Source organism: Salvelinus alpinus, chromosome 35 (assembly GCF_045679555.1).
Source record: "Salvelinus alpinus chromosome 35, SLU_Salpinus.1, whole genome shotgun sequence".
In the NCBI taxonomy this organism is placed as follows: Eukaryota; Metazoa; Chordata; class Actinopteri; order Salmoniformes; family Salmonidae; genus Salvelinus; species Salvelinus alpinus.
The window spans coordinates 24,114,689-24,130,792 of NC_092120.1; the positions used below are offsets into that span (position 1 = coordinate 24,114,689).

Below are 16,104 nucleotides of genomic sequence, written 5' to 3' on the forward strand. Positions count from 1 at the left end.
TACTTGAACGGGGCAGCTCTAGCAGGGCAGAAATTTGATGAACTGACTTCTTGGAAGGTGGCATCCTATGATGGTGCTACGTTGAAAGTCACTGAGCTCTTCAGTAAGCCCATTCTACGGCCAATGTTTGTCTATGGATTTTATACACCTGTCAGCAGATGGTGGGGCTGAAATAGCCACATCCACTAATTTGAAGGGGTATTCACATACTTTTATATATAGTGTACATATAATTGGCTATATAGTTATGTTTATGATAGAGAACAGTCTGTTTATGAAAACAGCTCTGCATCTACCAAGGCGAAGATATCCTGTGATGTGCCACAGGGTTTGTTTTTCCTAATCTATATCAATGCCCTTGCTGCTGTGTCTTCTACTGTACTTCCCATTTTCTTTGCTGACGATACCAATTTGATTTTATCACACAATAATTTTGATTCACTAATTAATATAGCCAACTCAATGCTACATTTTCTGAACAAATTATCTTTAAATGTAAAAAAAATCCAACTTTATTGTATTCACTAGTAAGAATAAGAAATATTGTTCAATTTTTTTGTTGCAAGAATCCAGTTTGGTGGGAATGAAATGGAACAAGTCAGTTCCAGAGTTTTAATTGATGAAAAGTTATCCTGGAATGATCATATTCAATTTTGCAGCAAAGTGATAATCTGTTGGTATCATCAGAAAGATTAGTGGTTTGGTTCATCAGGCATGCTTCCTAGCTCTATACTATAGCTTAATTTAAACATATCTCATTTACTGTAATATTGTCATTCTTGGTCAGGGAGTTTGGTGGTTCCAAACTTCTTCCATTTAAGGATAATAGAGGCCACTGTGTTCTTGAGGATCTTCAATGCTGCAGAAATGTTTTGGTACCCTTCCCCAGATCTGTGCCTCGACACAATCATGTCTCGGAGCTCTCGGAGCTCAATGGCTTGGTTTAGTTTTTTTACTGTGGGACCTGATATAGACAGGAGTGTGCCTTTCCAAATCATGTCCAATCAATTGAATTTACGACAGTGGACTCCAATCAAGTTGTAGAAACATCTCAAGGATGATCAATGGACACAGAATGCACCTGAGCTCAATTTCTGAATACTTATGTAAATAAGGTATTTCTGTTCTTTTTTTAACAAAACATGTTTTCGCTTTGTCATTATGGGTTATTGTGTGTAGATTGCTTTGTAGATTGTGTGTAGATGTATTTTATCTGTTGTGTTGTTTCCTGTTTGGACCCCAGGAAGAGTAAGGCAGCAGCTAATTGAAGATCCTAATAAATACTAAAATCCTAACATCCTAACACTGAAGGTTGTGTTTCAACTCCTCCTTTTCTAACAACCTGTGTCGCCAACTAATTTTCAGGGTAAGTTGCTAGAGGCAGGTTGATTTGTTGCTAAAAGTTGCTAAATGACGTTGTGATGTCATTGCGTGATAACGTAAAGCTGCGTCATTACGTAGAATACACAATAACGTTACTCAAATTGTCTGGCCATCTCGGCGAAAAATATGATTTGACATTTGTTCAGGTACAGACTCCCACTCCTTTCTGTACTTCTGGCTGTACAATTTTGATTGAGACATGTTGATTGATGTTCTAAGTTCTGTTCAAGATCAAACATTCATGACCAACTATCTTCATTGGGTTTGGCTCGTCGAACCCGTACTACTGATGCTGCCGTCAGCCAACAATGATTTGCAATTTGCCGAAATTGCTGCTGGCCTGCTGCTGCCTGTGCACGAGCTGAGCGCCTGCTGCTGACGTCACTCACAACGTACTTTTGCAGCCAGGCATGTGTGTTGTGACAGAGAAAATTGTTTTTGTGTGTTTAAGAGGGAAAATACGTGCATTTTAGCGTTAGTCACTTTTCAAAAGATGCTAAAAGTTCAAAATACGTTTTTAAATGTAGCTAAATGTGTTGCTAGGTGCTGTTTGAAAAAAAAGTTGCCAGGGTAGTCTGAAAAGTTGCTAAATCTAGCAACAAAATTGCTAAGTTGACAACTCTTCCCTGTCTTATAGGAGCGGCGGTGGGCGCAGTGGGACATTCTGTGCCAGCACCATCCTGCTGGAGATGATCCAGTACCAGAACATGGTGGACATCTTCTACTCCGTCAAGACGCTCCGCAACTCCAAACCCAACATGGTGGAGTCACTGGTAGGTGCAGTGGAGCTGACCGGCTGCAATTTTGTTTTGCAGTATTTTAGCGATGACTACGAATGCGTCTGCCTTTGTTTAATCAGATTTGTATTAGTGTTATTACTATATCCAGTATTATCAATTATATTTGTATTCAATCATTTAGTGGGGGGGGGGGGCGAGGAATTCCGTCCTGGGTTAAGCGTGACGTAAATGGAACAAAATTCCCTTTTTTTATGCGCTTTTCTCTCAGTGTATTCTGACCTTGAACTTAAGCATGAGAATAGCATGATATTCACCCGTTATTCGTTTGAGGTGGAGCTCGAATAAGCTCGAGGTGGAGCTCGAATAAGCTCGAGGTGGAGCTCGAATAAGCTCGAGGTGGAGCTCGAATAAGCTCGAGGTGGAGCTCGAATAAGCTAGAGGTGGAGCTCGAATAAGCTAGAGTTGGAGCTCGAATAAGCTAGAGTTGGAGCTCGAATAAGCTCGAGTTGGAGCTCGAATAAGCTCGAGTTGGAGCTCGAATAAACTCGAGTTGGAGCTCGAATAAGCTCGAGTTGGAGCTCGAATAAGCTCGAGGTGTGTCTACAGATACGCTGTATTATGACCTTGACTTAATTCCCTAACAATTCCACCACATTTACATGCGAGGAAACCATGAATAAGGTCTAGCGAACCTACCGGTTCCAAGTGTAAAAATATTCTACTTAATTCTATTCTGATATAAATAACACCATTCTCCATGCACTGTAATTCACAACTTGATAAGATCTATTGATAAGAGCTAGGTAAATGAGTAATCCGTTTGGATAAAGTGATTGTAAAAAATAAATGACACTTATTTTAGATCTATTTTATCTTATGATCGCCGGATACAAATGTGAAACCTGTCATATGGCAGCAAACTGAAGCATCTCAACATATCAACTTTCCCAGAGTAAAGTTTATGAAAGGCTGTGCTATTATGCAGAATTTAAATTGAACGTATGGCCTTTTAACTTTGCAGGGCACTCTCAAATGTCATAATTATAGGCTACCCCGACTTTCTCTGTCTCATGTTAAATTTCAGTGTCGACTGTCATTAGGCCTTAAACCACACATATTCAGCAACCAATAAAATGTTATTTCATTTGATTTACTGTTAGTTCCCCACAGTTGATATAGCCTATATTATTACATTTAATTACATTGTTTTGTTTGCCTTCATTTACTTCCTCTGTAAATGCTTCACGGCCGTTCGGTTGTTGCTGAGGATCATTACTAACAAAAAACAAAAAGACATGTCGGCTAATTAAATCATTATGAAGCGGAGCGCAGACCAAGCCGTAACCGTTTGAACCCGACACATGGCGCAATACTTGGCCTTGTTATCACACAGTTCTAGGGTTAATACAGACAACGATATTCTCGTTGTACACTAATGTACACTAATCTTCCAACATTACCATGGGTTGAAGAACTGAATGTGGCGATTTTCAGAATGAATCAAACCACTTTTTAATTTCTTTCGTGCATAAAGGCTCTCCAAACCTGGTTTTATGATTCATAAATACTTTCCTAAACCTAAATAATCTACAAGATCAGAGTATTTTTTTTATCTACCAATTGGTGCTGAAATGGAGACGAATATGCATATATTCAGAAGGCATTCTTTCATTGATCCCTCATATTCTGAACCCGTTATTTCGATATATTCTAGTCTGTCGACAAAATTCGAACTATACTGAACAAAAATCTAAATGGAACATGTGAAGTGTATGTACCATACGCATAAATTAAATTTTTCTCGAAAATGTTGTGCACAAATTTGTTTACATTCCTGTTAGTGAGCATTTCTCTTTTGCCAAGATAATCCATCCACCTTAAAGGTGTGGCATATTAAGAATCTGATTAAACAGCACGATCATTACACATGTGCATCTTGTGCTGGGGACAATAAAAGGCCACTCGAAAATGTGCCGTTTTGTCACACAGCACAATGCCACAGATGTCTTAAGTTTTGAGGGAGTGTGCAATTGGCATGCTGAGTGCAGTAACGTCCACCAGAGCTGTTGCCAGAGAATTTAATGTTATTATATGTACCATTAGCCGCCTCCAACGTCGTTTTAGAGAATTTGGCAGTACGTCCAACCGCCTTACAACAGCAGACCATGTGTAACCACGGCAGCCAAGGACCTCCACATCCGGCTTCTTTACGTGCGGGATCGTCTGAGATCAGCCTTCCGGACAGCTGCTGAAACTGAGGAGTATTTCTGTCTGTAATAAAGCCCTTTTGTGGGGAAAAACGTATTCTGATTGGCTGTGCCTGGCTCCCAAGTGGGTGGGCCTATGCCCAGTCATGTGAAATCCATAGATTAGGGTCCCAGGAATTGATTTAAATTGACTGATTTCCTTATGAGCTGTAACTCAGTAAAATCGTTGAAATTGTTGCATGTTGCGTTTATATATTATTTTGTTCCGCATAAAAGGAGCACCATATTTAACGGGATGACTTAAGATACTGTAAATGTACTGAAAACCCTATTGAATGAAAACTCGATGAGAAAATCTGTTGGCCAGCAGGTGGGAGGGTTTTCAGCAATTGAATTACATTTATTCAGAGTGTGCAAGGTAGCCACACCTGCAGAGTGCGTTACGGGAACGAAAAAGGTAAGTCCGAATACCAAATACTGCGAAGTGGTTGGGAAAGGCATCGGGATCGGGCCCAAGATGAAATTAAATTTCAATTCAATACTTAAAAAAATACCTTTATTGAAGCTTTAAAAAAAATTCAGTTCCTGAGTTGGAGTTTAAATGGATTTGAGCCTAACCCTACATATCACTACCATTGTTGGTCTATGTAACTAATGCATGTATGTGTGTTTTCTGCAGGACCAGTACCGATTCTGCTACGACCTTATCCTGGAGTACTTGGACTGCATAGAAGATAGCATGAGATAGCAATGTTCCGTAGCTGGTGCATCTCGTGGGCTGTGACTGCTGACTGGGTTACATACCCTGTGACCCCCCTCAACATTTACTTTATTGTTTGGATTAATGGTCCTAAACTGTTGTGAAGGACAACAATAGAAAAAAATCAAAAAGGGGGAAGTGCTCCTCACTTTTAACTCTTAAATGTATAGCTGTGGTTTCGTTCATTTTATTGTTGACGTTGTTGTTTTCATTTCTGATTCTTTCAGCTTCGTGCGTTTTTGGTCTTTGCCTCTACGGGAGCTTTTTTGTGCTAAATGTTTCTGTGTCGTCAACGATGGAGAAACATGAGTGAGTACAAAGACCTGTGGAGAGGTCGCCCTGCCTTTCATAATTTTCTTAAAACATGAATGGCCTGGACAGTTTTTTTTGTCTTGCTAAAAACAGAATTTGACTCTCTATATGAAAGTGGTCCAGGTTTCTCCAAGAGCCACAGCAACTGCAGTGTACTAGATATACAAGATATCTCTACCACAAACTGCCTTACCGTTCCCTAACACTGGGGAAGATATAGTACAACTCAATTGAAGGATTTCAATGGGCTACGTGAACAACAATGCTTTGTGTAACAAATTTGGCAGTGCTATGATAAATAGATGAGTCATTGAGACATAGGAGGATGAAGTACAATTTGATGTGTTTGCCGCTTTTTGTGATGGACCAACCTGTATGTCATAAGACTGATCGAATTCCCATCAAAAGGGATGCCTAACCTGTCACTTAATTTAATCGTGCCAATCCCACAGACTGACTTGAATCATGTCTTCCATTTGTTCTACTCCTTCATGTTGATACATGTATAGTGCATTCTGAAAGTATTCAGACCCCTTGACTTTTTCCACATTTTAATCTGTAACAGCCTTATTCTAACATGGATTACATCATTTTCCCCCTCATCAATCTAGACACAATACCCCATAATGACAAAGCAAAAACAGAAAAAAAGAAGAAAAAAATACGTGCAAAACGGAAATACCTTATTTACAGACCCTTTGCTACGAGACTCAAAATTGACCTCAGGTGCATCCTGTTTTCATTGTTCATCCTTGTTTCTACAACTTCATTGGAGTCCACCTGTGGTAAATGCAATTGATTAGACATGATTTCGAAAGGCACACACCTGTCTATATAAGGTCCCACAGTTGACAGTGCATTACAGAGCAAAAACCAAGCCATGAGATCGAAGGATTTGTCCGTACAGCTCAGAGACAGGATTGTGTCGAGGCACAGATCTGGGGAAGGGTACCAAAACATTTATGCAGCATTGAAGGTCCCCAAGAACACAGTGGCCTCCATCATTCTTAAATGGAAGAAGTTTGGAACCATCAAGACTCTTCCTAGGGCTGGCCGCCCAGAACAAACTGAGCAAACGGGGGAGAAGGGCCTTAGTCGGGGAGGTGACCAAGAACCCAATGGTCACTCTGACAGAGCTCCAGAGTTCCTCTGTGGAGATGGGAGAACCTTCCAGAAGGACAACCATCTTTGCAGCTTTCCACCAATCAGGCATCTATGGTAGAGTGGCCAGACGGAAGCCACTCCTCAGTAAAAGGCACATGAAATCCTGCTTGGAGTTTGTCAAAAGGCACCTAAAGACTCGCAGGCCCTGAGAAACAAGATTCTCTGGTCTAATGAAACCAAGATTGAACTCTTTGACCTGAATGCCAAGCGTAACATCTGGGGGTAACCTGGCACCATCCCTACGGTGAAGCATGGTGCTGGCAGCATAATGCTGTGGGGAGGTTTTTCAGTGGCAGGGACTGGGACACTAGTCAGCATCGAGGGAAAGATTAACGGAGCAAAGTACAGAGATTCTTGAAGAAATCCTGCTCCAGAGCGTTCACGACCTCAGACTGGGGTGAAGGTTTAGCTTTCATCAGGACAACGACCCTAACCAAACAGCCAAGACAGCGCAGGAGTGGCTTCGGGACAAGTCTCTGAATGTCCTTGAGTGGCCCAGCCAGAGCCTGGACCTGAACCCGAACGAACATCTCTGGAGAGACCTGAAAATAGCTCTGCAGCCACGCTCCCCATCTAACCTGACAGAGCTTGAGAGGCTCTGCAGAGATGAATGGGAGAAACTCCCCAAATACAGGTGTGCCTAGCTTGTAGCTTCATACATAAGAAGATTTAAGGCTGTAATCGCTGCGAAAGGTGCTTACACAAAGTACTGAGTAAAGGGTCTGAATAATTATGTAAATGTAATATTTCAGTGTTTTATTTGTAATAAATTTACAAAAATGTCAAAAACCTGTTTTTGCTTTGTCATTAATGGTGTATTGTGTTTAGATTGAAGAGGGGGGAAAACAAATGAATCCCTTTTAGAATAAGGCTGAAACAAAATGTGGGAAAAGTCAGGGGGTCTGAATACTTTCCGAAGGCACTGTATTGGTAAGGCCACTGTTCTAAATGTGGATCTGTTCAATGTGATGATCCCCTTATGCAGTGGTCTTGAAAGCAGTGCAGTTGTACAGATAGATTTAAGAGGCCGAGTCATTAGAGAAAGATGTATAAGACATGTCAAGAGTTAAAACTGCCACTTCATCTGTGACCACTTGTCTATATGGGCAGTCCTTGTAGGACATCTGTGTTCTCTATCATTTGATGTGGTTTGACTCCCAGATAGGAATCCCTAAAGGGAATGTAATTGAAGAGATACTCAAATACATTTAAATATAAATTGGACCATGCTTCATAAATGTGCTCTTTTTGTGTACCATAGTGTATTTATCTACCATGTTGTTCAAGTCGATAAGTACTGTACGGTGTGTGCCACACATCTAATTTGTCCAATATGTTTTACTGTGCTGGGGACTCCATTGATGTTCACACCATGCGCAGTTGTTAGAGTTAAATAAACAGGGGGAGTGGAAAACCTGGTTTTCCCCAATCAGGACCTTGTTCCACAATATAGACTGGTGTAGCTAACCCATTAGACCCTGTCTGTATGAAAATACACAGCTCGTATATGCATGTTGGAATGTGTAGCCTATTATATGATCTGTGCTGAGACACTGATCTCAAATTAAATGAAAAGTGCCCATAACCCATAGAACACTAACATGAAGCAAATCCCCTTTGGTGGCTAAATCAAGGGTCAGTAAACCAGTATTGCAGCCTCTACTAATGCCCACTAAGTGAGAAGATAAGTTGTTCTCTATATATTGCTTTTTCTGCAGATGATCTCAGGGTCTTACTGTGCTGTAATGGTGGTGCAAATGTCACTCCTATTGACCAGGAGTTCCTCCTCCTCTAAAAAGCCCTCTCCTGGGGACTGGGACCTTACAATGAGTGGCATTCACCCCTACCACGGCAGCTAAGACAGACCCAGTCCCTGCTGGTTCTTAAATCCACGGTCTGGTCAAAGCACCAGGATGGAGGAAGTAGAGAAAGAGACTGTATTCCAGACCCCAACAGGGTCTTAAAAATCTGACAGATGTGCATCTTCTTCATGCAAAACTGGATTAGTAAAATGGTGAGGTTTGCTAGTGCAGTGCTTCCTGGGTTCTGTTGGGCACTTCATGTACAAAAGGCAACATTGCTCGTCTTTGGAATCCCTGGACTACAAAAGAAAGTGCCTGGACACTTATTTGAGGTTTGAGAGTATACGTGTACATATCGATGTATATTTACTGTATGTTCTGTGAATAATTCCTATCTGTTTGCCCAGAGTAAAGATGTACAGTAAGTGACCACAAAGCTGAATGTACTGTACATGATCATCATTCTAGTCCCGTCTATACTTGGTTCTAACTTGCATCTTTAGTCCTGATCTTGTCTACATTCTGATTGTGCCCACATTTTGTGACTGGTGTAGGCGATCAAAAGACACATTGTGAATCGGATCATCCTGCCAACCTCAGGAGGTAGTCAGACACAATCTATCTGTAACAGAGAAACCATTTAAATCATAATTATTCATCAATCAAATTTATTTATGAAGCCCTATTTACATCAGCCGATGTCACAAAGCGCTGTACAGCAACCCAGCCTAAAACCCCAAACCGCAAGCAATGCCGATATAGAAGCACGGTGGCTAGGAAAAACTCCCTAGAAAGGCCGGAAACCTAGGAAGAAACCTAGAGAGGAACCAGGCTCTGAGGGGTGCCCAGTCCTCTTCTGGCTGTGCCGGGTGGAGATTATAACAGAACATGGCCAAGATGTTAAAACGTTCATAGATGACCAGCACGGTCAGATAATAATAATCACAGTGGTTGGTCAGCAGGTCAGCACCTCAGGAATAAATGTCAGTTGGCTTTTCATAGCCGATCATTCAGAGTTAGAGACAGCAGGTGCGGTAGAGAGAGAGTCCAAAACAGAAGGACCAGGTAGCACATGCAGTGAACAGGTCAGGGTTCCATAGCCGCAAGCAGAACAGTTGACACTGGAGCAGGACCAGGTGGACTGGGGATAGCAAGGAGTCATCAGGCCAGGTAGGCCTGAGGGATAGTCCTAGGGCTCATGTCCTCCTAGTGAAGAGAGAGAGAAAGAGAGAGAGAAGGAGAAGACGAGAGAGAGAGAGGGAGAGCATTAGAGGGAGCATACTTAAATTCACACAGGACACTGGATAAGACAGGAGAAATACTCCAGATATAACAGACTGACCCTAGCCCCCCAACACAAACTATTGCTGCATAAATACTGGAGGCTGAGACAGGAGGGGTCGGGAGACACTGTGGCCCTGTCCGTCGATACCCCCGGACAGGGCCAAACAGGCAGGATATAACCCCACCCACTTTGCTAAATCACAGCCCCCACACCACTAGAGGGATATCTTCAACGACCGACCTACTACCCTGAGACAAGGCCGAGTATAGCCCACGAAGATGTCCCCCACTTCATGAACCCGAGGGGGGCGCCAACCCGGACAGGAAGATCACGTCAGTGACTCAACCCACTCAAGTGACGCACCCCTCCTAGGGACGGCATGGAAGAGCACCAGTATGCCAGTAACTGAGCCCCCGTAATAGGGTTTGATGTCAGAGAATCCCAGTGGAGAGAAGGGAACTGGCCAGGCAGAGACAGCAAGGGCGGTTCGTCGCTCCAGTGCCTTTCCGTTCACCTTCACACCCCTGGGCCAGACTACACTGAATCATAGGACCTACTGAAGAGATGAGTATTCAATAAAGACTTAAAGGGCGAGACCGAGTCTGCGCATCTCACAAGGATCAGCAGACCATTCCATAAAAATGGAGCTCTATAGGAGAAAGCCCTGTCTCCAGCTGTTTGCTTAGAAATTCTAGGGACAGTAAGGAGGACTGTGTCTTGTGACCGTAGCGTACGTGTAGGTATGTGCGGCAGGACCACATCGTTAAGATAGATAGGAGCAAGCCCATGTAATGCTTTGTAAGTTAGGAGTAAAACCTTCAAATCAGCCCTAGCCTTAATAGGAAGCCAGTGTAGAGAAGCTAGCACTGGAGTAATATGATCAAATTTTGGGGTTCTAGTCAAGATTCTAGCAGCCGTGTTTAGCACTAACTGAGGTTTATTTAGTGCTTTATCCTAGTAGCCAGAATGTAGAGCATTGCAGTAGTCTAATCTAGAAGTGACAAAAGAATGGATACATTTTTCTGCATCATTTTTGGACAGAAAGTTTTCGATTTTTGCAATGTTACGAAGATGGAAAAAAGCTGTCCTTGAAATATTCTTGACGTGTTCATCATAAGAGAGATCGGGGTCCAGAGTAACGCCAAGGTCCTTCACAGTTTTATTTGAGATAACAACCATCAAGATTAATTATCAGATCTAACAGAAGATCTCTTTGTTTCTTGGGACCTAGAACAAGCATCTCTGTTTTGTCCGAGTTTAAAAGTAAAAAATGTGCCGCCATCTACTTCCTTATTTCTGAAACACAGGCTTCCAGGGAGGGCTATTTTGGGGCTTCACCATGTTTCATCGAAATGTACAGCTGTGTATCATCCGCATAGCTTTGTTTCCAAATTACATCACCAAGAGATATATAGTGAATAACAGTAATGGTCCTAAAACAGGAGGGCCAAGCACAGGAAGCAGCTCTTTCAGTAGTTTAGTTGGAATAGGGTCAAGTATGCAGCTTGAAGTTTTAGAGCCAAGACCATTTTCATTAATGTGTCAAGAGATATAGTATAAAAAAAACTTGAATGTCTCCCTTGATCCTAGGTCCTGGCAGTGTTGTGCAGTCTCAGGACAACTGAGATTTGGAGAGATACGCAGATTTAAAGAGGAGTCCGTAATTTGCTTTCTAATGTTCATGATCTTTTTGTCAAAGAAGTTCATGAATTTATCACTGCTGAAGTGAAAGCCATCCCATCCTCCCTCTCTAGCTTTCTGACAGTATCAAAAATACATTTTGGTTTGTTCTTATTCTCCTCAATTAAGTTGGAAAAATAGGATGATCGAGCAGCAGTGCTCTTCGATACTGCACGGTACTGTCTTTCCAAGTGAGTCGGAAGACTTCCAGTTTGGAGTAGCGCCATTTCCGTTCCAATTTTCTGGAAGCTTGCTTCAGAGCTCGGGTATTTTCTGTATACCAGGGAGCTAGATTCTTATGACAAATGTTTTTGGTTTTTGGGGTGCAACTGCATCTAGGGTATTACGCAATATTAAATGTAGTACCTCAGTTAGGTGGTTAACTGATTTTCGTTCTCTGACATCCTTGGGTAGGTGGAGGGAGTCTGGAAGGGCATCTAGGAATCTTTGGGTTGTCCGATAATTTATAGCACGGCTTTTGATGATCGTTGGTTGGGGTCTGAGCAGATTATTTGCTGTAATTGCAAACGTAATAAAATGGTGGTCCGATAGTCCAGGATTATGAGGAAAAACATTATGATCCACAATATTTATTCCACAGGACAGTCCGATAGGAATTCAGGGAACTCAGTGAGGGACGCTGTATACGGCCCAGGAGGCCTGTAAACAGTAGCTTTAAAAAGTGATTGAGCAGGCTGCATAGATTTCATGACTAGAAGCTCAAAAGACAATTTTCTTTTGTAAATTGAAATTTGCTATCATAAATGTTAGCAACACCTCCACCTTTGCGGGATGCGCAGGGGATATGGTCACTAGTGTAACCAGGAGGAGAGGCCTCATTTAACACAGTAAATTCATCAGGCACAAGCCATGTTTCAGTCAGGCCAATCACATCAAGATTATGTTCAATGATTAGTTCATTGGCTTTAACTACCTTGGAAGTAAGGGATCTAACATTAAGTAGCCCTATTTTGAGATGAGATATCACAATCTCTTTCAATAATGACAGGAATGCAGGAGGTCTTTATTCCAGTGAGATTGCTAAGGGGAACACCACCATGTTTAGTTTTACCCAACCTAGATCAAAGCACAGACACAGTCTCAATGGGGATAGCTAAGCTGACTACACTGACTATGCTAGTGGCTGACTCCAGTAAGCTGGCAGGGTGGCTAACAGCCTGCCTCCTGGCCTGCACCCTATCTCATTGTGGAGTTAGAGCCCTGTTCATAGATAAGAGGAGAGCACCCCTCCAGCTAGGATGGAGTCAGTCACTCCTCAGTAGGCCAGGCTTGGTCCTGTTTGTGGGTGAGTCCCAGAAAGTGGGCCAATTATCTACAAATAACAATATCCCTATACTCTCTACACTCTCTACACAGTTTTAGCCTTAGCCAGCATCATCTTCAGATTAGCCTTAACGTCGGTAGCCCTGCCCCCTGGTAAACAGTGTTTGATTTCTGGATGATTCTTTTTTAAGTCTAATACTACGGGTAATGGAGTCGCCAATGACTAGGGTGTTCAATTTGTTAGAGCTAATGGTGGGAGGCTTCGGCGTCTCAGACCCCTTAACCGGTGGAGGAGAGACCAAAGAAGACCCTGACTCTGACTCCGACTCGTTGATTAATGGGGAGAACCGGTTGAAAGTTTCTGTCGGCTGAATGAGCGACACCGGTTGAGCATTCCTACAGCATTTCCTTCCAGAAGCCATGAGAAAATTGTCCAGCTGCGTGTGAGGGGATTTATGCTACTATCTGTAAATATTGGTGGCACAGAAGCTGTTTCATCCTTTCCTACACTTAAATTACCCTTGCCTAACGATTGCGTCTGAAGCTGGGCTTGCAGCACGGCTATCCTCGCCATAAGGCGATCGTTCTCCTGTATATTATGAGTACAGAGACTGCAATTAGAAGGCATAATGTTAATATTACTACTTAGCTTCGGCTGGTGGAAGTTGTGTAGAACCATGTCCAGATAAAGTGTCCGGGGTGAAAAAAGTCGAACGAGGGGAAAAAATAAAAAAAATTAAACGGTAATTCAAAAGTAAAAAACGTAAACAAGTCTACAAATCTTTGACAGATGGCACTATTGACTGATTACATAAATATGTCTTACAATAAATAAATATTATTTTGAAAGAATAGCTGTGAAATAATTAGCATTAAGGAAGGGACCCGTAAATCTGGTCACAGTGCAGACACAGTGGACAGATAAGACACATTTTATTTGATTTCTGCATTGTTGGGGTTAGAGCTTGCAAGAAATGCATTTCACTGTACATGAAACGTTTAATACCATGTGTAGACACATTTATGGAAGTGTGGGTACAATCAGAATGTAGACAAGATCAGGACAAAGGACCTATTTTAACACCAGGTATAAACGGGGTCTCTTGAGTTTAATGCAGTCAGATTATTTGCCACATTTTGCCACCGATCGTGGGCGTTTTTTCTCTGAGTGCCATTCCAAAGCCCCTCCATCTAAAAAAAACATGCCTCTGACCATTGACGCATGTGTTAATCCAAATGTTCTTCAAATCAGTTTGCCTTTTTCTTCCACTTCAAAGACATTTTCAATGACATTCACATTTGTGTTACTTGGTGCTCTATTCAATCTGTAAAGCTGAAGCATTACAGATTCCGCCATAGAAATGTAAAGGTAATTTCCGATTGTGCACACATTTACCGACGTTTACCATGAATGCAGTCTCTGCTAAAGCAGGAAGATTACCTTTAAATTTAAATCACGCTGTAAAGTTGAATTTCACAGTGCAGATTGAATAGAGCCATTGATTATAATTCTGATCTGCATCATTACTGTGTATTTCCACATAGCTGTCACAGTGTGAACAGTGTGAACTGAACGCAATTGACTTTTTCAAAGCTCTCATCATGCTTTTGTAATGAGATTGAGCTTTTGAGCTTTTTCAAAGCTCTCATCATGCTTTTGTAATGACAGTAATTGCTTGAGTGGGCCCCCATTCGTTCCTTCTTGGGTGTTTTTGTATGATATTGGAACAAGTGTACTGTGTTTCTGACCATGTATTTGTGGGGCAGGGTGTGTATGTAAAAAGAGAGAGAGGGAGGCAAAGGAAAGGAAATATATTTGGCGGGTGGGAGTTGGTTTTTGTTCTGAAGAATAACAACCATCAACAATAAAAATGTATTGAGACAAAGGGCTACTTGTATCTTTGTGGTAAGTGTTTCCCATCATATGGTATGACTTTACAGTCGTACATTTACATTACATTTAAGTCATTTAGCAGACGCTCTTATCCAGAGCGACTTACAAATTGGTGCATTCACCTTATGATATCCAGTGGAACAACCACTTTACAATAGTGCATCTAACTCTTTTAAGGGGGGGGGGGGTTAGAAGTTACAAATGATGTCATTCACTGCACTGTATAGTCTACTGTCCACTCAGCTGCAATGGCAAAGCATCTGTCTGCTTATGATCTCATGTCCTCTTCTCTAAAATGTACAGCACTGCAAATACTCTGTGGTTTTATTATGGTCTCGTCAGCAGGAGTGGAGAGAGCTGACAGCTGGAGAATGACTTTCTGTCTGTCTGTAGGGCCTTGACCCACTGTGGTTTCTCCATACGGATGTGGTCTGCTAGCATCAGTGGCCCTGGATCAGATGACATCCGATCTCTCTCCCTTTCAAATTGTTTCACTCTTCCCATATTTTTCCCAATAAGTATCCTACCCACCCCGTCTCTTTGTCGTCATACCATTCTTCTCACTTTCTGTGTGTCCTCAACTCTCCCTCTGTCCTAATCTCACCCTCTCTCTCTTGCCTGCCCCTTATCATCTCTGCGTCTGTCCTCAGCTCTCTCTCTCTTTTCCCCCTCTCCTCTCTCCTCCGTTGGTGCTGTCCTCACGGTTGGTAAGGTATCTGGACCGCAAACTTCCTCCCTCAGCATGGGCTATGGTGAATAATTCAGTGGGCCTGCAAAGTGATCCAGTGTTTAAGCAGAGAGACAAGCCAGATTAATTAGAGGACAAGACCCTGTTGAGTTGGGGGACAACTCCTGGCCACGTAGACATCGAACATGATGTTATGTTCACTTAACGTTAAACCCCACGGGTATTCGGCCATGTCCGAATAACCGTACTTGCATTACAAATAGTAGGCATTTTGGGTATGTGAAAACATGTAGTAGAATGTGAAATTTCAACAATTTTGTATGCCTCGAATGCCAGCATGCCATACTCATTTCGGCTTTTCATCTAGTAAAATTTGCTCCACACCATTGAGGAAGAGAATTGTGTTTCGCAACCCACGTGTTTCTGACGTGATAATTAGCCGAGGGGACGCGCTGTACCACCATGAAGGAATGGCGGGAATCAACATAATTGTGCATTAGATAAAGCATTCTCAGTAGGATGAGCCTAGTATGCTGATATTCGTTGATTTACTGCTGCTTATTCTCTTCCCCTTCTATTCCTTCCACTCCTACTCATGTTGTGGATCAATAAATACAGATAAGCTCTGACAGTCAGCAGCTGCTGTGTTGAGGAGGGAGAAGGAGAGCTGCTGCTCTAGATGCACTGCGTTCCACTTGTTACCAAAGACAGCTCCGGTGTTCGGCTAGTTGATGGAAGATGGTGTGAAAGTCATAGCGATTTCAGCAACTGCAGCATGCTGTGTGTCAAAGTGCATAACGGTGTTTGTTATCCCCGAAAGGCTCAATTTTAAAAATGCTAATAAAACACCAAAAGTCTCCAAGGGAGATACCGTGAATGCTTTGGAGATTCACCTTGCCCGAACT

The 16,104-nt window shown here is 42.3% G+C and overlaps 1 protein-coding gene across 8 annotated transcripts in view; it reads left to right on the forward strand.

Annotated features, from left to right (window-relative positions):
- ptprub (protein tyrosine phosphatase receptor type Ub) overlaps window positions 1-14,505 on the forward strand; it is a 341,711-nt gene extending 327,206 nt beyond the window's left edge. For all 8 annotated transcript variants that reach the window (XM_071384254.1, XM_071384256.1, XM_071384252.1 and 5 more), the window contains 2 exons: window positions 2,021-2,156; window positions 5,010-14,505. In XM_071384254.1, coding sequence (XP_071240355.1) covers window positions 2,021-2,156; window positions 5,010-5,078 — 205 coding nt within the window. In that variant the 3' untranslated portion in view covers window positions 5,079-14,505. The remainder of the gene's footprint in view (window positions 1-2,020; window positions 2,157-5,009) is intronic.
- The last annotated feature ends 1,599 nt before the right edge of the window (window positions 14,506-16,104 follow it).